The sequence below is a fragment of the Manacus vitellinus genome, unplaced genomic scaffold (assembly GCF_001715985.3).
Source record: "Manacus vitellinus isolate BGI_N305 unplaced genomic scaffold, ASM171598v3 scaffold_14_pilon, whole genome shotgun sequence".
NCBI classification, from domain to species: domain Eukaryota; kingdom Metazoa; phylum Chordata; class Aves; order Passeriformes; family Pipridae; genus Manacus; species Manacus vitellinus.
The window spans coordinates 17,083,601-17,106,223 of record NW_021939063.1 but is presented as its reverse complement, the minus strand read 5'-3'; the positions used below and the strand labels follow the sequence as shown (position 1 = coordinate 17,106,223).

Here is a 22,623-nt window from a genome sequence, read left to right as displayed (position 1 = left end):
GGGTGGGTCTTGGGGACTCTTCGTTGGGAACTACAGAGTTAGGACAAGGAGTGATGGGTACAAACTGAAAGAGGGAAAGTTTAGGTGAGATAGTTGGAAGAAATTCTTCCCTGTGAGGGTGGTGAGGCCCTGATACAAACTGCCCGTTCTCTGTGGGAGCATTCAAGGCCAGGTTGGATGGGGCGTGGAGCAACCTGGTCTAGTGGAAGATGTCCCTTGCCCATGGCAGGGAGTTGTATTAATTAGATGGTCTTTAAGGTCCGTTCCAGCCTCTTAACATTCTATGATTCTATGACTATGTGTCCTGTGAGGGGATGGGACGGACAGAGATGGGCTCAGTGGCTTTGGGCACACCCTGTGAGGTCCAAGGACTGGGTGCTTTGAGGTGGGGCAGCTGAGAGGTTAAAATAACAACCAGCATGCAGCTTGTGTCTGGCTTCTTGGGTGGGTGTTTTTGCAGAGTCAAGTAAAAAGAAAATATTACTGTTATTTTTTAAAAAATTCCAACTTAATTTCCCAGTCACTGGACCAATCACCTTTTGTTCAAGCCCATCGTGTGATTCTCGGGATTGTCCTGTGTTGGACCAGGAGTTGATTTTGCTGATCCTTGTGGGTCCCTTCTGACTGAAAATCTTTTGTGATTGCCATTCTGTTCCCAAAGCCTTCACAGGATGTGCTGGGAACTACCTTGAACAATTCTCAACCCTGTGAGCTTATGACTGAAACGCCCCGAAGTTGGGGGGAGGAACACAAAAGGCTGCATGTGTCTGGGATATCGTTCCACTGAAGGAAGGGAGAGGCAAAATCATACAGCCCTGTGCTACAGCAAGGGACCCCACATGGAGCTCGGTGGGCTCTCTTGGCCCAGAAAGGCTCCTGAGGCAGCCTGGTTGTCCCTGCCCCAAGCAAAGCCATGGTGGGAGCTGTGGGGAAATTTTCAGTGTCTAATCAGACACTTGCAGGTCATCAGCTGCAAATGATCAGCCTGATGAGGTGAGACGAGGAGGAGCACGTGATTCAGCAACGGTCACAGCAGGTGATGCTAATTAGGACACTGTGTCTTGCCAGAGTGAATGCAGCACAGGTGTTTGTCAAGAACGGTGGTTTTGCACCTTTCTAGATGTTGTAATCTCTCTAAAGTTGTTTATTAAGGTCAGTAATAATGTTACTGACTTGTTCTGTTTATTTATTTTTAATTCAGTCCATAATGATTCCCAGAATTACTCAATATCAGTGCACTTTAGGAAGAATATTGGCTTTTCTAAACCTCATGGTGATTGCTTAGCCGTGCAGAGAAGTGGTGGCTTAAAATGCCTTTATTTCTTATCAGGATAGTGGACAAAAGAGCCCTGAGATGTAGTGCTTATTAATTAATTGGAAGTAGGGCTTAAATTTGGCATTAAGAGAATTTGGGAGCTTCACAATAAGGAGGAAGTTTAACTACCAAAGTAGTGCAATTATGAAACATCTTCAAACAAAGTAGGAGCTTTATGCATTTTTATAGATCAGACTGTGTGACAGTATAGGAGCAATTTTATTTGGTTTTGGATTGGGAAATGAGCTTCTCTCTCTATTTCAATATGGGATCCTCAGTTGGGTCTGAAAAAATACCATTTTTTTTTCCTTTTTATTTATCGTTTACTTTCCAATGTTCCAGCAGCTAGGAAGGATTGCCTTCATTTTACTTTCTGCTTCTTTTTGATCCATGGTGAGGTTTCTGGGGCTCTGTTCCTTCCATCACCCTCCAGCCATTGTCTCTCTGGAGCATTAGGGATTTGTTCTGTCTGAAACCTGAGTGATGGAGAGCTTGTGCTGTTGGGACATTCAGACTGCTACCAGTTCAAGTTGGAGGGGTATCGAAAAATTAAAACCCTATTTTTTTACTTTCCTTTTTTCTTAAATGTGGTCTTTAATTTCCTCACGTGTAAGCAGTAAGTGGTAGTAGAACACTGGCTGAGCCTCAGATACATTTTTGCAGTGTCATGTGCTCACGATTCTTGGAGTTGCATCTAGATTCCTGGTTCCTAGTGCTGTCCTTTAAAAAAGGATTGGGTTAAGGATTTAATTCTGGATGGAAAAGTTGGCTGGTGTTACTGTTTAAAGCTTCTTAGTTGTTAAGGAAGCTTTAGCTCCTTTCTACTGTCACATTTTAATGTTTGAGCTAAACCTACAGCTGCAGGAGGATACTCATCAGTTCATTCCCTCTTCAGAATAAAGAGGAGTCTGACAAGAACAAAGGGATGAGTTCTTGTGTGTGAGAACAAGAGAGACAAAATGTCTGTGGAGTTTTACATCGATATTAGGAAGATGCAGAGGGTGCGGGAGCCAGTGCTCAAGGTTCCCACTCCTGTCCCACACTGTGCAGTTAGTGCTGGAACACAGTGTTAGCTCTCTCCTGGGGAGGTCCCAGTGCTGTGCCCATTCCATTGCTGTACCTGCAGGATGCTGGAGGGACAGAGGTGGTTGTGTTTGTTCCCTGTGCTTGTGAAGTGTCTGGCTCTGGGTTTGGTCAGAGCATGAACTAAATGCAAAGAACACTGAAAAAGTGAGGTGCTGGGAATTAGGAGAGTTACTGTGCTGGGGAATGATCCCAGACTTAGAGTTGGAGTTTGGGGGTGAGTGAGGAGTAAACCTCTAGTGACTTCTGGTCAGTGTTTTGGAAGCATGTCCGGAGTGAGCCGGAACGTTACTGGGCTTGGTGGCTCTGTGGGGATCGGAGTTGTTGGGAGGTTTGTTAGGTGAGTGGGGGAAGCTGCATGTTCATGGTGAGGCTGCAGTGTGGGCTGGACCTGTGCTGGCTCTGCAGTCTGAGAACACAAATCTGTTGGATGAAGGGGTTCAGCCTCAGGTGTTGGTCTGTGGGGATAAAGAAGTAGGTCCTGTCAGGGTGCAGGAGAAACCAGGCTAGTTTGGGAAAAGGGAATGTAGTACTGCTGTGAGTGAATGCTGAATAGAAGCTCAAGTGTAATAGATCTGCTATTCCAAATTTAATGTATGTGGGATTGACTGTAAAGCCTGTGAAAAGCAAGCAGTGGTATGTGAACCTTCTCCTAACAGTCAAGACAGACAAGCTCAGACCTCTTCCTCCTAAATGCTGTGTCTCTGTGCCCATGGTTTAAGAGGCATCTACAAATAGAGGCCCATTTATGCAGAGGGTGTGAAGGGCTGAATTTTATCAGCCAGGTTAGAGTAGTTTCTAGAGGTTTGGTGTCTCCTCTTATCAGCTTTATAATGAAATTCATATTGAGTGAGTTGCACAAGTCATATATTGAAACTGTGCTGAAGTTTTCTTATTTAGATAAGGGGAGGTGTTTGGACATGGGATTTATAATTCAATCTGACTGATGTCGCCTGGGCTTAAATAAAGTATTTGACTTGCACTGAAAAAATTGTTCTGTTGGTTTTCACAGAAACTAGAATATTTTTTTAACTCTTGTTTAAAGCTGAGGGCTTCACACACCTTTTGTTGTGCCAAATGCGGGTTTTATTTCCTATGCTTGGTTAATAAATATTTTTTTATCTGAATTAAAAAATATATTTTTTATCTGAATAGAAAAAAAAATTTAATATTTGGTAAGTCTGACTGGGAACAGACTCAAAGGGTCTGATAGAACACAGTGTGAAGGGTCTGGAGAGTATGTCCTACAAGCAGCAGCTGAGGGTACTGGGGGTGTTTAGCCTTGAGAAAAGGAGGCTCAGTTACTGCTGTCTGCAGCTACCTGGAAGGAGGTTGTAGCCAGCTGGGGGTCTGCCTCTTCTTCCATGTAACTATCAATTGTTGCTGTGGAATTTTGGTGCTGAAAAAATCTCCAGAGCAGTTAATTAGGGGTGAGATAAGAAAGGGTTTATTTTGCCAAGGCTAAGATGTTACAAGACGCGCCCCGGCCCTGCCTGAGAGGTTACATTTTATAATGCCATCCATCCAATCCCAGATGTGTCCACCCTGTGGCCTTTACTCTGGTCCACCCCCTGAGAAATGGGTCTGGGGGTTTTGGGACCCCATGTTCATCCCACCTTCCTCCTCATCAGAGCACAAAGGGTACATAGTTACCTCATTCTTGACCGTATTCTGTGGTTTAGGCTCTGATATGCTGTTCTGCCAACAATCTAGGCCTTGCCTTGACAAAAGACTAAACATTTCTGCTGTATTCAGGGGTAGGATTGATATGGGGAGCATAGAATGGGGTAAGAGGGTTAAGGAATGTGTAAACAAGGGTGCTAGAGAAAGGGAAAGGGACAAAGGGGGGGGTTGCTGCTTTTAAAATCTACTTCCACTACTTATAAAACTTACAAGTCTTACAAATATTAGAAAAATAAAAAAAACATTAGGGGCTTAAGGCATCAATAGAATGGGAAATGGCCTCAGACTGTGCCAGGGGAGGATCAGGCACAGGATATTAGGAAAAGATTTCTTCACTGAAAGGGTGGTTAAGCATTGGAATGGGCTGCCCAGGGAGGTGGTGGAATCACATCCCTGGAAGTGTTCAAAAAAATGAGTGGATGTGACACTTCCCCATATGGCTCAGTGGGCATGGTAGTATTTGGATGAAGGTTGGACTTGATGATCTTGGAGGTCTTTTCCAACCTGGCTGATTCTGTGATTCAGTGCCATGACTGATACAGGCTTCATTGGGCATCAGGTGAACACTTTAGCTAAGCCACACTTTGGTGTCTTAGATGCACTTCTGAAGTACCTTGTTACAGCTTCTCTCTTCTCAGTATTTGTATGTGGTGTGTACTGAATGCTTGGCAGTCCATGTACACTATGACCAGCTGAAGAGTCATATTTTTTTATGTTTTACTGCTAAATGTCTCTCGACTGCTATCTAGGCAGTGAGATAGTGGTGGTTTAAGCCCAGCTAGTAAATATGTGGCACACAGCCACTCCACAGAGACCTGCTGGAGAGCTAATCCCATTCCCTTTGTCTCTGAAACAGTTATCCCAAAACTTTTTCTGGGGCTGGTGCATGTGCCATGTACATTTACCTGACTAGACAGGTGGAGGATATGCCTGATGCTTGTTTTAGGAAATTAATATTAAATAAAATAACACACTGTCAGCTAAAAGAATAACGTGGAAGCTGTTCCCTCACCACACACAAGAGCCACAAGGTCCTTTAGGTTGCTCCCCCTTTTCTTCCTGCCCCCAAAGGTGGGAAGCAATGGCTGTTCCCCTGTCCCTTGTGGATGTTGGGAGCAGCCCATGGATCCCCCTGCCTAGAGGACAGCAATGAACATACAGCTGCACTGTTTTAATATCAGGTATTAATCTTTAATTCCACATCACAGCAGTCGAGTGAATGGGGTAAGGGAAAGGAACCCAAAACAAACGGCAGATATTTACATCTAAAATTCACACCACTTATTTGTTGGTTCTGGAAACATGCTATCACAATATATACAATGAAGTACCTTTAGGACACTTGTACAAATTAATTTTTCCTTTTGAATTTGATTTCCATTATAGATAAGATAGCTGTTTTCGATTTATTTTAAACATGAATACACAAAAGAGAAGTGGTTAGAGGTTTTTGCCTTTTTTTTTTTTAAATAAGCACAGAATGCCAGAGGTTAAAAACACATTTACAGGGCAGAATACCAGTCAGACATCACAATCTATACATTTTTTGCTCAATTTCCTGTACAAATACACAGCATTCAAATGGGGGTATTTACAAAGAAGCATGATCAGAGGAAATTTTAAATATCACATAATTTGTTTCCCAAAGGCTCTTGCTCTCTCCAGCCTCCCCAGTTTTGGCTGATACTCCCACAGAAAGGATATGCAATATCCCTTACCTAAAAAAGGGCAAGTAAGCTAAAAAACAAAGAGGAAAAGTCAAAAAAGAATCTGAGTCTTGTACACAGTAATAAAACCAACCCAACCATTGGAAAAAAAAATAGGATTCAGAGAAATTAAGTGCTTTTCTTCTATCACTGTAGTTCCTTCTCAATTTTGTTTCAGATGGGGCCAGCAGGTACACGGATGATGGAGAGATTTATAGCAGAATTCCACCAATTTTCTCAGGAATGCACATGCTATTTTGTTATGCAAAGAAAACCCAATGAAGGCAAGTACACTGAAGTTTGAATTAGAGCTTGGTATAAAATGTCAAGGTCCTGTTCAAAACATCCTCTTGCTGTGGTTTATATCTTCAAATCCTGTTGGGCAAGTGCAACAACTGCTGTTGCTTCCCCCTACTCCAGGACTGAGCTTGATGTTGGAGTTGTACTATGCTAAAAGACACCTCACCATACAGAGAAGTAGTTCCAAGCAATATTAGTTCCAAGATTCACAATATTTCAATAATAGTCTTTCTATATTCTGTCCCCTTTAAGGCAAACACTGAAAAGGGAAGCAGAGTACTTGGTAGATATCAGAACCATAACAGAAATTTAACTCCAGAGAGGCTTAAATTTGGTAAATTCAGCAATTTATTCCATCCTTCTTTGTGTGGACCTGCCATAAATTAGGTATTTGTACACATCACCTGATTGACCTTCGAACCCTTACAAACACATGGGAATGTCAGACTCCCCACGGACTCACTGCTGTTGTACCATGTCTCTAATCAGAGCAGGATGATGTGTTTTGAGAGACTGATTAGAGCTCTAGTGAGCAGGTTTTCCAGGTGCCTGGGACTCAGTCCCACTTTAGTTGCATTCTTGGTTCTGCAAAGTTTTATTTGCTAGACCTGCTGGTTTTTCCACGTTAAGGAAGCTCAGTAAGTCACTACATTTACTACTTTTAGTCTTGCTGCCAAAAAGAAAAACAAAACCAGGGGCAAGGGAATTGGAACTGAATAGTAAGTTATTTTAAAAACTTCACTGGAAGAGTCTCAGTGGGACTGGAGAATAGCATATGTGAAAACACATCACCCATTTCTAAGGAATTACCTTGACTTACCTTTACCAAAAACATAATTTGTTTCCATATATATGTTCTATACCAGAGATCCAGCTTAGTTCCTTAACATTTAGGACTGTCCTCGCATTGGAAAACTCTCCTTCCTGCTAGAGATGAAACATTCACTATGGGCCAGTTTTTATTATTGTTGTCTTAATTGTGAAGGATATAATGATTACAAGCAGCCTGTGTTAGTAACAAAATAGAGGAAGCAAGAGAGACTTTGTTCCAGCCAAATAGGCCATTTAAGAAACAAATCCTTAACTTAGTAGTTTTGCATGGGCTAGAGCTGGAGAAAGAAAATAAACAAATCCTCTTAAAATCCCGTTCACACAACTGCTGAGTCCAGACTTTATACAGCCAGACCACCTTTAGCCAGTTCAGAAGCCACGTACTCTGCCCAGTCACTGTATTTAGAGGTAGTGCTAAAGGTGACCTGTAAAAGATTTTTAATATCCTTTTTTGCTTCTTTATGCTGTTTTTAGAAGGAGAAACTGAGCAGTTAGGACAAGAATTCAAGATGAAAGGTGAGTGCTGTTCCTGTTTCTGGCACTAATTATATGGTGGAGGTAAGTGTCTTATTTGAATGTGCTTCAGGTTTTTCAGTGGTAGGAAAGAGGGAGGTTTGTTTCCACCCTACGGAGTGTGCTTTACAGTCTGCAGGTGAAAAGGTTAAAAGGAAGGCTAAAATGAGTGTGGGCATGGCAAGGAACATAGCTTGTTTATCTTAAAATATTAAGTATTTTATACTATCCTGATTGAAAGTTTCTTGAAAAATACGAAAACAGGAATAAAAGGTTTCTTATAGCCGAGATCTGTTCTTTGTAAAGAACACTATTACCCACAGACTTTTTTTCCTGAACTATGCAAACACTGATTAAAAAGCTTGTTTTGTGGTCATAGACTCATACTGTCTTCACCTCTGCACAGTTCTAGTTTGTGTGGTGTGGTTTGTTCCCCAACCCCTCAGTGTTCTTCAGCTCTTTCTGGAGCCTATCCATAAAAAAAAACATGGGATGGGGAAAGGCTGTATTGCTGCCTGAGGAGAAAAGAAAAAAGAAATCAGCTCTCCAGAAGAGAGAAGCAGCAGCTCTCACTACACATTCTAAAGAAGCAAAAGAGGAAACAAACACTTGTTCTTTACAGGTTGCCTTTAAGGTCCCTGACTCTGGGGTGTACACTGGATACCGGGCATTGCTGGAGTCTTGGTGTTTTCTGTCTACTCTGAGATGGGAGATTCCTTCTCACACCAGCTGCAGTGAGTTTTTGGGAGGGACTGAGGATATTGAGTTAACATGGAATGAATCTCAGCTCCTGGGTGATGGAAATTGGTGAGAATTGTGATGTTCAGCCCTGAGGCAAGGATTGTTGGATATGATGCATTTAAGCCACCCTTTCTTTACTGGCTGGGTCATCAACCAGCTTGTGGCATGAGAAACTCAATTTGGTTGGTTTTGTTTTAAACTGGAATAGAAATGCTGGTGTCAACAGCCTGCCCAAAGCTGGGCATGGGAAAGGCTTACAATGAGGTTGTAGCTCCAGTGGCTACCAACCTCCTCTCATTCTGTAGCACAGATGAATAACACGTGATTCCCATGAGAAAGCAGGTTGGCTTAGCCAGTGAAAGCAAAATTTAAGAAATCAAACAGTACATAAAAAACAAAGGAGGCAGAGTTTGTTGGAAATGATATCTTGGAGATCAGTGCATCAGCACTGGTTAGATTGCCTCAGCACCTATGAACCAATGCAGGGAGATCACTGCACAGATATGTACAATCCTGCTCTCAAAAGAGCCAATTTCTTCTTAGAATTGCCATCTTTCCACTGCCTGCAGCTCATGCACCTTCCAGCCTGACAGTTCATAGAATCCCTGATTTCAGCAATGAGCTTTCAATTCTGTACAGCAAAGAAATATGTCCCTAGTGCAACTGCTTCTACTCATGTGCGTCTCAAACTGGGAGGAAAGCAGCTTCAAAACTTGCCACATTCCCCCCTTTTCCCCCCTCCGCTTAAAATCGTATTTTTCAGCTTCTGCAAGTCTCTATGGCTCGTGTGCCATAGGATGTGGTTAAGAAACTGCAGAAGGAATAAACTGTCCACTACACAGAAAGTTAAAAAACGAAACGGAAAGGTGTAAAAAGAACTTAAAAAGGAAAGCAGCAACCTCCCATGCTGGCCCAGTTGCTCAGGTGGGCTTCAGACATAAACTTGCGGCAGTAGAAAATCGGTTTGCTGTTCTCCGAGTCCTGCTCTCTCTCTCTGTTGTGTCCAGACCTGGAATGCCGATGCCAGCTGTGTGCCAGGAGCTGTCCCTACTGCTCAGTGATGCCGTGCTCCCATGCTACCCTGGCCTGCTCTTCCTTTCCACCACTCACCGGTTGGGACACTTTACGGTGCAAGGGGCGGTGTTTGTCATCGTCTTCAATGATCATCCCCTCCTCGTTCTCCATGTTTGGCAGCCGGGAGTGGTAAGGTTTGGGGGGCAGAGCAGGAGGGTCCATGGTGTCCTGAGGAATGACTCCAGACGGAGCAGAGTGGCTTCGGCATGGCTGGGATTTGAGCGACTCCAGGACATCAGGCTCAGAGAGACTGTACCTGACAGGGAGGTAGGGTGTCTCTAGATCTTCATCAGTGTTCCAGGCCTGGCTGGGGACAGAATCCATGGTGTCTGTGCGAGGAGGTGGTTCAGAAGAATGTCCAAAATTGCTCTCACTCAAGGAAGAGACACCACTGCTGGCACTGCCGGACAAAGTGGAGTTACTCCCATCTAGACCAGACTGCGGACTGGTGGGCGATGCAGGGATAGGATGAAGAGGGGACTGTTTAGAGAAAAACAAAACCAGGTTAAAACTGACAAAGGAGGCAATGCTGCATCTTGTGTGGTGTTCCCCATTTCAGCTTTTGACAGTGTTGTGAACAACAGAGCAATTCCATTTGTCTTCAAAATGTCAATGATTATTGGTTTACAGGTATAGAAGTACCACTTTTGGGCAGACAAGTGCACTCAACAACACCAGAGCTGTCAGAGAAACAGTAGCTGAGGTGATGATCAGGGTGCTGAAATCACAGCAGATGGTGCAAAGAAGGAAAAGGGAAGGGCCTACAACACTTAAGTTATTTCTACAGAACTCAATTTCAGAGCAGGTTGTGAGCTTTCAGTGGATTTTCTCATGTGCAAGTTATTACCATGTTAGAAATAGTGTTTCTGTATTCAGAAGCTGCTGGGTGGGAGCAGAGGAGGGGGATTCCTCTGGGAGTCTCTTACTGTCCTACATCCCTCTCTGCTCCCCTGCCATTACCTTGCGCAGTGTTCGTGCAGGCAGTGCGGGAGGAGCATCACTGAGCTGGTGGTGGAAGGCATCAAAGTGCAGTGAGTAGTGTCCTGGAACGAGACAAGGATCAGAAATGCAGACTTGTGCTGCAGCCACAGAGCTGGGTTCAGATCTGTAATGCCAGGTAACAGCTCCAAATGCTGGTAACTCCAACCTAGGGCTGCCTGTCTGATGGGCACTGCCGAGTGCATCTGTCACACACACACACACAGAACTAAGGAGAACTTCAGTGCAGTGATAAACTTCCACCCACCCCTGTTATCAAGGATCTCATGGCAAGGCAACAGGCTCGTAAACAATGAACATTTGAAGTTTCTTTTAATAGCTTTTTAGCCTTAAATTACTGCTGAAGTTGATCACTGGTAAGAAACCAAGCCAAACTTCAGTGCTCTCACACCTAATTCTAGTCCCCAAATATGCACAAGTCCACACTGCTGTAAGGAGTGCAATAATTTGAAGATTTTTGAAAAAAATTGGAAACCTAGCAGACCAGGAAAGACTGTGGGGTTTTGTTCTGATTGTTTTTAGGGGGGAAAAAGGCTAAGGTCAGCTTTTAGGTGGTCTGGGTTTTTATGTGTGCATGACTGCAGGCCTGCTGGGCACATCCTTACCATGGGGCAGGCTTCGGGGAGGCACTGGTGGGGCCAGGATGCTCCCAACGTGGGCAGACAGGAATGGCAGGGCCTCCCGGGTTCCGCTGTCCAGGCTCCAGCTACTGGGTGCTGCTGGCACAGCTGAAGGATTGAAACAGATGTAACTGGGGTAACATTACAGGGGGGTTGTGGGGCCAGGCAGATTCTGCTCTTCACCAGCAGAGAGACAGATTCCAGGGACTCGGTGAGTGGCAGGATTGAAAGCACAGAAAGGCACCGTCTAGTCTACAGTGAGTTAAGTTTACAGAGGCTTTGTTAAGGAAGCAAGAGTTAGGTGATTGCAGGGTTAGTGTGCCCAGCTCCCCTCCATCACCCCTTGGCTCATTTCTAGCAAGTTTGAAGAGCAGTAGAACTCTGGGAGGGTTTTTTTTGCAAGCCAGAGAGTAGGTAAAAATGAAATCCTAGTGATGGAAGGGCAGCTGTATCTCAGGTGTGAGTTGAGCTGTATCTCAGGTGTGAGTTGAGCTGTATCTCAGGTGTGAGTGGTGACAGAGCAGAAGGGACCATGAGGCAGAACCCTCTGGAAACACAGGACAGGCTGTGTCTGCACTACAGGGTAAGTGAGGACTGAATAAAGGACATGAAGGAACTTACACCTCAATCCATTGCAAAAGAAATCATGACTTCAAAGCCCGGATTTACTAAGCTATAGAGCTGATTAAGAATTTAGATCACAAAATATTTAAGGACAGCAGGTTGGCCTCCTTGTATCACAAAGTCACCTGAACAGATCTTGTGAAATTCATAAGTCTTTGTGAATCAGGAAGCAGAGAGAACATTTACTTCATATAACTCACAGTGGGTATGATCTTCCCAAACTTGTTTTTTCATAGAAGTAGAAGCTGCTTCTTTCTAACATGACCCTTTTTCAAGATCTTGAGAATTCCATCAGCCTTAAGCATTATTAAAATGCACCTTCCTTTCTTCCAAATAAGACTTGGTTTATTCTGAGAGGAGGTGTGCAATAACTGTATGTTTGTTTAAAAACAAATAAGCAATTTCTTCAGATTAGCAAAGGAAAGGAAAAAAATAAAGTAATTCACTGAGCCTGTCAATGAAAGCTGAGATAAAAATAGCTTTTTCCATCTTCAGTTTGGAAAATGGAAGCTTGGAGAAACAAACATGGAGTTTGACATCTGAAGAGGATTTCTCCGTAATTAAAATGCCTGCAGCCATTTTTGGTGCATTTCTTTTCTAAAATGATTTTGAAAGGTTTCTCTTTTTTTTTTTCTCCCTAGTTTGTGATTTAGCCCAAGCACAGGCTCCCAAAGGCCTAAAATTCCCTGAAGTAAAAAAGATCACAAAGTGACAGCTTCATAAGGCAGAACAAACCCCATAAAATATAAAAGTAAATGTTGTGTTTAAAGAGAGACCGTCAACCTGAGAAAGGAATATGAAGAAGACACTAAGAATATTGACAGAGAACAGGGACAGCAGTGCCAGCTATACTCATCTTGCCTGCAAACCCCAGCATCAGGTGATAAAGAGAGGAAACCTGATTCGCTTGGATGTAAAACTCTTGTTGTGCTTGGTTTTGTTTGTTTTTTTGAACACTGAGATGCAGAATAAGAATGTGAAGAAGAGCACATGGTATCCCAGTGCAAAACCCATTTATATTTTCTTATTGTTCCCTCATTCACAGCCTTATGAGTATTTAGGAGTGCTGGAAATCATCTGAAGGTCAAATGATTTTGGAGAGTTGCTGCTGCCTGTTAAAACCTGCCTTTTATCCAAAATGCTTCAGGGGAGAACCTAAGCAGGGAGCTCCTCGTGCTCTGTCCCAGCCCATGTCTCTCCATAACAGTGTTCAGTGGCTCAGTGGCCAAGTTTAATTAGCAGGGAAGCTGCATTTGAACCATTCTGCTCGGGGCGACTGATGTCACCCCTGTCAGGGAGAATTACTGAGAGGAGCTTCGACAGGGCAAGGAGGGGGTGGGGAAATTCATGGCTGTGACTGTTAACAAAATCCAAGGCAGATGGCACCCTGACTTCAAAGGACGATGTGGGTTCAAGGCCTACCAAAAGTGCCTGTCACTGCATTTTTGCCACCAGCCTGGCACAAGAGCTGGGAGTCCTGTCCCACCAGCCCCTACAAACAACTAGGGAACAACGTCTGTGTCTTCTTTGGGCTCCTGCAGGGGGATTCTATCTTTGATCTCTTTGCACTGAATACCACACTCTTGTATAATATTTCCCACACATACAAATCCAAGTATTTTTTTCCTAGACAGGCAATAAATATTTATCTACCTTCCTTTTCCAGATCTTTCTCCTCTCCAGTATAAAGATCTCACCATCTCTGGCATCTGTTTGGTTCAAACTAAGATGGAGCTCTTAATCCCTCACCCCCCAGTCTTAACTCTCTGTTGTCATCGCTCATTACTGTCATCAAGTCATCATTCTGCATTTAATCAGAACTGGATGTTGGCTTTTGGTTTTGATCTGGACTGCTTTGTAAGGCTGTCACATTGTTAAAGTAGGGAATTCTGATTCACTAGAAATTCTAAAATAAAATTTGGATTTTTTTTTTTTCAAGAAGGTACAGTTTACTTCTGGCACAGTTACTGAAACAAAAAGATTGGTAAAAATCCAAGTGTATTATAGGTCGGACTAGAGAGGTGCAATGGTCTTTCCTGGCCTTAAAAATCTTTTAAGATACCATTTTTCCCAGCCATACACATGACTGTTGCTTGCTTAGGCAGCATCCTTGTCTCAGATTTTGACTCAGGACTGCTTTTTCAGAATGCTGCCTTTCAGGTAATTTTTGAGCCCATCGCTTTGTCCATGGCACCCCTTTCACAAGCTCCTCCTTTTCTGTTACACCAAACAAAGTCTTTATCTTTTCTTCTTTTTTTTTTCCCCCCTGCAGGGCCTCTGCCTGTTTTTTTTCAGAGCAACAAATTAAAAATGCATATATTCCCAATGCCAAATAAATATAAAACTACCTCAGAGAGGGATTACAAAGAACATTCATATTTAGAGCAATAAATGTATCCTAAAAAACCCAGTATATTTCATTACTAAAAAACACGGTCCAAATGTTGCACTCTTCTTAGATATCTTCTCATTTGCTGCTTTGGAAGTTTTGCTTGATAAAAGCTGCAGGATTTGTTTCAATAACAAAGTGCTAAACTCAGAAGACTTTCTGAAATAGAGAGGCTTGTGCAACCCCACCCTTCTGAAATGACTACAGATTGGCAGAAGGCCCAGTTAATTAAACTGTTAATTAGAAAAGCGTGAGAGAATGCACTCTGCCAGGAACTGCAGAAGCCCATTCGTTACTTGCTGTAGCATGACCAGAAGAATACTATTTTAGCAAGCAGCTAACTAGGGACAGGAGTACCTTTCTCAGCCACGGACAGGTTGGGATCACTGCAAGGTTTGCATGGTCCAATCATTTGCTGGATCAAGGCGCGCTGGAAATTTGGAGGCTGAGGGAGGAAAAGTCAGCAAAGAAGAGTTAAAAGTTACAGACCAGCTGGGGCAACACGGGGGCTTTCTGTTCACTTTTCTTAAGCAAAGAAAGCTCATCTAAAGGTTTAAAGGGAACCTTAGGCCGTGCCTGCATTGGCAAGTCCTGCAGTGCAATGGCAGTGGGTCTCCAGGGTGTAACAGTGCTGTGGGCCCCCAGTCCCTCAGCTTGTGTTCTCTGGAGGAGTTATTTCAGACTAGCTCTAGCCTGCCCTCGTGCCCTTTATCACCTGGAATGCACCCTGGGCCCTTCTGGAGCTTACCTTTGGCTTTGGTTTTGTTTGAGTTTGCATGCTCTGAGACAGTTCTCTGAGGTGAGTTGAAGTGGGCATGATCAGGAGATTCCCTTCAGAAGTGCAGGCTGGGGCCAGATTTAAATGCACGCTCTGAATTCTTCAATTTGTCCAGAGACAAATGTAGATGTGGGCACAGACTGTTTTGAGACCCTCTATCAATATATTATTTCAGCCCCTCATGGTTTTTTGATACCTCTGGAAATCACCATAAAGCTATTTAGAATCAACTTTGAGGCTAGACTGCAGGATGGCTGTGGTTCTAAAAAAATGAATAAATAAAATGGTATGATGACTTGCAGAGGACCAGGGCTTACAGGATAAAGTTGGGAAGTAGGATAAGGAGAGTTCATTTTTACAGGGTGTATCTGCAGTTTTAACAGTCATTACAATTTCTATCACTTGACTGCCACAGTGGGTGACTCCAGGGAGGGATTAATACGAACAGTTCTGCGTCACCTCTGAAAATGATCCCAAATAAGTTGCTGTGCTTTGTGAAAATAAAAAGGAAAGCGCTTTAAGGTCATCAGAACCAGTAAATATAAAGTCACAGTTCTGGGTGGTTGAACTGACATAGAAAAAAAACTGGAGCTGGTACCTGTCCATTTTCCATGATAGCTGCGGGATACATGGCGCTGCTGGGTCGGTCCCGGTGGGCTGGCAGCAACATCATCATCTCCCGAGAGTGCCGGTACTTATCTGGTAGAGAGGGAGAGCCTGTAAACAAGTGAGAATAATCACGTACACGGGACAAACAACAGCCAGGTCTCCGCATGCCCAGGGATTCAGGCCTCCTGTGCAATAGTTCGGACGGATGATCTCACAGGACTCAAAAGAACATGGTGCCGAGCCCACTAAGCAGCTGACTGTTGGTGGGTGCATAGCACGAGGATGGAGTAAGAACTGGCTTGTTATATACAGTTGAGGACATAGCACAAAAGGTGTGTAAGGTGTAGGCATCCCTAGTTGTATGTTGCAAAGTGCTTCCTCTTAAACAAAGGAAAGAGTGGGCATCTGTGTGGAATCGGCTGTGGCTGTGCTGTACAGTGCCTAATGCTCCCCTGCCCTCATAAAGTATTGCAGAGTAACAGAAATGCCTTAAAATTGTGCGGTTTAGGACTGAATGTGGAAGAAAGGGATAAAAGCTTGAGATACACCGTTCAGTGAAAGCAGGAAGCTACGGGAAGGTACTTCATTCCTCAGGTCTGCTAGAGATAAGTGGTGCCATTTAGTTGGTGATACCTTGGCCAGCAAAACAAAGCCCAATAATAAACACAATTTTCCTTAAGTGTAAGTGGCACTTTGCTTATAATGCTGCTGTAATGATGATTACTACTGAGCGTGTTGCTATAGTGAGCCCTTTTATGACACCAGGACATTTACCAATACTTAGAGTTATATAGCAGGAATAGGCTTAATTCATCTATCTGTGTAGTTGTTGTTAAAGATACTGGGGTAATTAATGTAAACAGCTTCTTAGCAGGTGGAATTACTTGGGACTCATGTCCTTCAAGATGAGTGCCACGTAACAATATGCCTTCTGATGTGCAACAGCTGACAACGGGTTTGCCAGAAGAATGATTCTCATTAGTGACTTCCTGAAGTCTGACACTACTGATACACACATCCCTTGGGATGCACAGTATTAGGCAGGAATTGATGTTCTGAAGCTGCTGAAGTGAGCTTTAATTTGCACTCATTGTTTGATTGCGTCACAGACACGCACTGAACAGATGGCAGCACACAGCGCATTACAGAGCCATGCCGGCTTTTGGGGAATACATGCCCCCTCTGGCAAACTTCCACAACCACACACATTACCTGGACAGCACTCCAACATATGAGCAAAGGCATTGGTGCTGGTTGATGCAGCTTTTACCCCAGCAAAAGCAAACATGCAGTTTTTGGGACTGATATTCAGCACACAGTGGAAGGAACAATGTGTCCAGCAGAATGCAGGATAAGGTCCTACAATTGCAACAGTTCCATTGGGGGGGCAGATGCCAGATTAATCTCTACCCCCACTCCAACATGAACAGCCATAGAGTATCTGCATTCTAGTCCCGAACTCATTTTCTCCCCAGACATAGAACAGAAACATAATTAGACAACATTCTTTGCTCTTATGTACAACATCAGCTTGGAGAACACAGTGTTAACGCTTTGTGCTGAGTCTTTTACTCACAGGTCACAGATAGTCCTGTTCTGCAGGACAAATGTAAAGATGCTGAACTTTTAGGTGTGCCCAGAACTACAGCACAGCACAACCTACACTCTACCCTTTTCATTTATCTTGTCATCCTTGCTCTTTTATATCAAAGTTGCAAACCACCTCTGTGCTGTCAATTTATAAGAGATTACAGTTTCCATAGATCTTGCATTTCATGGCGTGAAAAATCTCACATGTGCTGGCAGAGTCTAGTTTAAAAAACAGCTCTGCTGTTTGGTACCCTAAATTTGTAACTGACTATAGCTATAAAAATTTTAAGAGACTGTGTCAAGTGTCCAGTGTGCAAACAAAATTAAGTAGGGCTGCTTTGGACAGGTAGAGAGCACAATCACCACCGCTCCTTTCAGGGACTGGCAAAACTTAAAAAGCAAAGTCAAAAAAAGGCTCTTAGAAGCTTCCAGAGCAGCCAGTGGCCATATAAAATACTGCAGCATGTGGCAGGGCTGACTCCTTTTAGCATGTAGTTTGGTGCACTTGGTGTGTGCAGCACTGCAGGCACTTACTAATGAGAAAGGAAAACCTGTGCTGAAGCCAGAGGTAGTTTTTCTTTTTTAATTATAAATATGTTAATCCACTTGTGACAAGTATTAGTTTTAAGGAATGAAACTGAACACTAATGTAGTTAAACTCCAAACTCATTGAATCTTTTCTCCTGATTCATCACTTCCATTACTGTTATGAAAATGGTTTTTGCTTTAAAAAGGCAGTTTTAATGTAAGTTTACGGATTCCTGCAAAGTGCTGAGTAAGACACCAGGACTTATTTTCTACATTTTAACAAGGGGCTGTGTTGAGGAAGCAGTAGGGATGCCTTAAGAGGCATCAAGTATCCAAGTGGGAGTTGCTTTTCGAGTGCATCAGAGGAGTCCCAACCATATTTTAAATTAAATTACTGGAAAAAACCCCTAACTCACTCATAGCTCTTTCCCAGCCCTTTTGCATTTCATCTTCTGCTTAACGAACCATCTATACAATCTTTTAACTCCAGTAAGGTTACAGCAGTGCCTCATGAGTCACCTCAAATGAAGCCAAACCAAACTGAACTTACTGATCCTCCATACAAAAAAAAAAAGTGGTGCTTTCCTGATAGGGAAGAAGCTACACAAGGGTCAAGCCAGGTGAAAACTGAAAGATATTTGTAAAAATGAGTAACTGGTAATGTCTTTATCATTAGCACAGAATTAGAAAATTCTTACTGTGTTCTGATTTCAATTCTATTTAAGACATTTGCTGTAATTTGTGTATATTATAACTACTGTAAATTTTGGTGCCTTAATCTGCTGTTCAGTGATACAATCAAGCCATTGATCTACTTTCCTGATGACTACCCTTGAAAATTTTTTTATTAACAGCTTTATTATTTTCTTTGGACAAGCCGAATAATCGCCTGTCTTGCTGTTTTAAAATCAAAGAAAGGGTCATTTTTTGGAAGTGGAGAATTGAAAGTACAGTTTAAATTCCTGCTGGATTTTTAATACAAATGGCCATAGCTTCCTTTGGTCACTGATGGAACTACTCTGTATTATAAAGATACCCATCTCCTCAGGAAAGGGCTATGCACTTAAACAGAGGAGGTGGTGTAAGTACCTGCATAGTGGGATTGCAGCTTTTCACCTCCACATTAACATTTGAATCAATGAGAGAAGCATTTAAAAATCAGGTAAAATCCCATTTAAAAATCAAGTAAAATCCTAGAACTCCTACCTAACCATGCTCAGGTAAAAGCCACAAGTGACAAAGATGCAAAGTTGATAAATTTAGGTGGCTTGTATGAAACGAATTGTTGGCCTTTGCACACTTCCCATCTGACAAGTGTTCAGCTGCAGCATCGTGACTATCGTAGCTTTGTTGGCAGTCTCAGCAGAAAGGCCAAGGGTTGGATGGGTCATGGAGACTGAACTATCCTCTCACCTCTAGAGGTGGTCCCTCCAGGACAGAGATGAGGCACATGGGTGGGGGCAGCGTGGGGGAACTTGCACGGCTGCCGCCCATGCTGTATCTGTTCTGTGGGTAAATAGAGGGCTTCAGCCTCCAGTGCGGTCAATCCAGCACCTTTCACCAGCGCTAAATTGAAAAGAATATAAATAAATACCAAAAAAAAAGGAAAAAAAAAAAGAAAAAAGAAGGATAGAGGTGCATTGGCAGAGCTGCACATGTAATGTCTGTGAAGTACCTTGCTCCAGCCAGTGACACTGGAATCTCATTTTCACAAGCATCAAATTCACCCAGTTAAAAAAGAAAACAAAAGCAAAAATCACCAAGGAGAAGAACAAAGCTCTATTACCACAGAGGAATTTAAGTGTAAGGGCTTTTTCTTGTTAAGAACAGCTCCATTCCCAACAGCAGTGTCGTAATAACCGGAACAGTGACTGGCACACTGGGAAACACAGAGAGCATCTGGGACAAGTGAAATCCCATAACGAGTGAGTAATGTCTGAATGCTGTGCTCACATAACTTAGAGGTGAACAAAACCAGCAGAGAATAAATGCTGTATCGTAGTTATATAAATATTTTTCAAACTCATTCCTTCTTTTATTGTTTCCCATTTGTGGTCAGTCTGGGTCCCATCCCTGGGAGGTGCTGTTGGCTCACCCAGCAACCCATTCATTCCCTTTGGAGCATTCATCCCCTTGGTTTCCAAGCAACAGTGAATAATACCGTAAAGAGGGAAGCTGGTGATGCTGTGCAGTCATCAGGCTCAGAAAGACTGTCACAGCCTGTCACTGGACTTCTAAAGTGGAAAACAGCGTGAAACAGTATGAGCACCAAACCCCCTCAGATCCCTCAAAACATTCACTGAGGCACACCCATTTAGGGATGTCTTCCTGGCATGATAGCCCTGTGCTCAGTTCCATCTTCTTTTCCTTTTACACCACTTTCACCTGGTTACTTTACTATTTATCATTATTTTCCTTCCAGCCCTTGGTAATTAGTGCAGCTATCTGCCTTTATTTGAAGATGTTCCCTTCCCACTTTCCTACTCCATCTGATTCTTCAATTAAATCACTTTGCTGCCTCTGTGTCGTAACAACAGCCAGTCAGTTAGAATTTTACTGCCAGATTGAGCAAAAAAGCCCCAAGCTGGCTTGAGAGAAAGAGCCCTTCTCTGTATTCTCCATCCATCAGGAGACATGGAGTTTCCCTGTATGGAAAAAAGGGTAAGATTAAAAATATCAGCCTCTGTCTCTGGCTATATCCTGGACACCTTCTCCAGATGCCTGTGAAAAGAGGTGTAGAACCTGCAACGAAGAATCCAAAATGAGAGGGGAAAAAACCAAAACCTTGAATAGAAGTTACAAAAGTCAGGAGATTGCATGGTGTTGTTTTGCTTCAGCTCCAAGGCTTGGGAAGAAAATGATTAGCAATATCAAGACCAGCTACTGTAACACAAAGGCAATACGAGTACCCCAGAGTCTGCTTTTACATTTTTCCTTTCTTCAAGAATTTCCCAGCAGGGAAGCCCTTCTTTATCTCCAGCACTTAAAATTCATATCTTTCAACATTCATCCTGTACATACACTTTTGTGTACATACATGTCTGCTAAACTGCCTCAAGACCTTTTTTGTGCCATAATTTCATTGCACATGTAAAATGATTTATTTGGCTTTGTCTTCATGATCTCTCTTTTAAGTACTATACCAAGCACTATTCTTGTTTTCCTCTAGACTGCCTGCCACAATTTTGTGGCGGAACAATGGAAGTCATTATGGAATTCAACTGCCTGAAACCAGCATGTATTAGAGGGAGACATTCCAAATACTGCTGAAAAAAATTATTAAATCCATTTCTGGAGAATGAGCACATTTGTAAAGAAATAATTATTGAAGAGGCATTTACATCTCCAAAGAGAAACAGTGGTACACTTATAGGTGGTCTTCCACCAGTAAGTCAACAAGGCTGCCAGGTTTTGGGAACACCTGCAGGTGACCCTTCCTGGGGCCTGTCCGTGCTTACCTCGAGCACTGGAGGGGGCAGAGTTAATCATCTGGGATGGTGCCGAGTGAGTGGAGCTCAGGCTGGAGGTGGAAGGGCTGGCCTGGGACGAGGATAAAACAGAGATGTTGGTGGCTGAGCCTTGGTACCTGGGCTTAGGGTAAACAAGCTGCAGGAGGCAGAAAAATCACTGAGGGAGAACCGAGCGGATCAGTGTCTTGGGGATTTACCTGTCTTAGATCAGCCAGGGCAACCTCTGCCCAGCTTCAGTGCAGGCCACTGATAACCTGCTCTCAGGACTGTGGGACTCATTTCACCCCCCAAACCAAGAGCAGCACTAACTGCCCGTGCTGAGCAGGGCGGGTAAATCACACGTGGCAAAAATCTCGCTTTTGGAAAGCGGCGGTGTCATCGTGGACAGCAGGATCACAGTCACTGCACAAACACAGATCTCTTCCCAAAGCAAACCTAGTGAATCACTGTCATCTTTCTTGACCAATGTTAGATTCTACCTATGCAGTTGAGAAAAATATCACTGGACAGATCCAAGCATATGTGTAGGTAAAGTACTGCTCCTAAGTGTAACCCTCCAGAGCACGTTCCGTGCTGCTCCCAAGCACAGCTCCTGGCTGTGCTGGAGCTGTACCTGCATGTGGTACATATCCTCAGCAGTCTCCCCCACAGAGCTGTCTGTCAGGATAACCAGGTTTCCTGTTTCACTGGAGGTGTGGGATGACAGAGAGGATGACGAGTGTCGGACTGAACCAAGCAAGTTCAGTGGGCTGGAAAAAAAACAGAGAGAGAGCAAGGGCATAATTACGTTTTGAACCTGTGTTTTAATTTGTGAAGCCTGACTTTTTCCAAGGTAGAAAGTACCTGCAGTTACCTGCTGCTTTAGGTCACCTCTAGATGTCAGATACTTTTGAAAAATCAGGCCCAATAAACAAATCAATAAATGTGAGTAGATATGAAAGAACTGACAACAAGGTTACATGTAAGACAAAACAATAGGTGGGATGTTGAATTTCAGAATCCAAAGCCAGGTTAACATCATGACCCTGGGAGCATATTTCTTTAAACAGAACATGCTGAAACCACTCTCATTTTTAACACTAAATACAATGAGTGGGAGCATCTTAAAAAAAAATTCCAAAGGAAGCCAAGCACAAGACACACAGGTCAAAATACAGTTTTCCTTATTGCATCCGTTGGGCCTCAGCCTTACTGTTGAAGGCAACTTTGTAGCTGACAGTAAATTAATACAGCCCAGTTGGTGCGCAGGATGCACCCTGATCTCACTCAGGTAATTAACTTTGTCTCTCTGAATCACATACATAAATAAATAACATATTTTGTACACTATAGAATCTCCCTAGTATGTCCTAAGAATTACAAAAGCCTTTTTACAAAGGGAGGAATTTTGAGGAAAAAAATGTTATCTCCCAGACACCAATTGTCAACTGCCAAGCCACAGAAATAGTAGAAGCTACTCAGTTTTAATATCAAAAAGAATGTCATCATCCTCCATTCATGGACTCGAGACCGAGTTTCCACAGCTTTTGATGCCAGGCTTTAAAAACAGCTAAACTACAGAGACCCACCAACAAAAATAAACAGAGAAGAATAATTAGCATTTTCAAATGAGCAATTTCGACTGGATATAAAACCCACTGTTATGTCCTGATAATCCCAATTTTTATCCTCAGTCATTAGCTCAGATTTTATAGATGGGCATTCAGTTTGAATAAGCACCCACAGAGTCATTTTTTGATGTTCTGATCATCCTTGTATTTGGCTTCTGAT

General features: G+C 43.1%; 1 protein-coding gene and 1 long non-coding RNA gene across 11 annotated transcripts in view; one reads left to right on the top strand and one right to left on the bottom strand.

The window, feature by feature from the left end:
• Positions 1–5,247: 5,247 nt before the first annotated feature.
• DOCK3 (dedicator of cytokinesis 3) overlaps positions 5,248–22,623 on the bottom strand; it is a 131,480-nt gene continuing 114,104 nt past the window's right edge. For 5 of the 10 annotated variants that reach the window (XM_029958198.1, XM_029958200.1, XM_029958201.1 and 2 more), the window contains 8 exons: positions 21,467–21,602; positions 20,842–20,923; positions 18,797–18,949; positions 15,255–15,373; positions 14,236–14,323; positions 10,851–10,973; positions 10,207–10,289; positions 5,248–9,726 (listed from right to left, as the gene is read on the bottom strand). In XM_029958198.1, coding sequence (XP_029814058.1) covers positions 9,220–9,726; positions 10,207–10,289; positions 10,851–10,973; positions 14,236–14,323; positions 15,255–15,373; positions 18,797–18,949; positions 20,842–20,923; positions 21,467–21,602 — 1,291 coding nt within the window. In that variant the 3' untranslated portion in view covers positions 5,248–9,219. The remainder of the gene's footprint in view (positions 9,727–10,206; positions 10,290–10,850; positions 10,974–14,235; positions 14,324–15,254; positions 15,374–18,796; positions 18,950–20,841; positions 20,924–21,466; positions 21,603–22,623) is intronic. The other 5 variants (XM_029958199.1, XM_029958204.1, XM_029958205.1 and 2 more) reach the window with 5 other exon arrangements.
• On the top strand, positions 7,301–13,616 carry LOC115307204. The gene is made up of 3 exons (XR_003915598.1): positions 7,301–7,434; positions 8,054–8,165; positions 12,131–13,616. It is a non-coding gene; the product is annotated as an uncharacterized LOC115307204 (long non-coding RNA).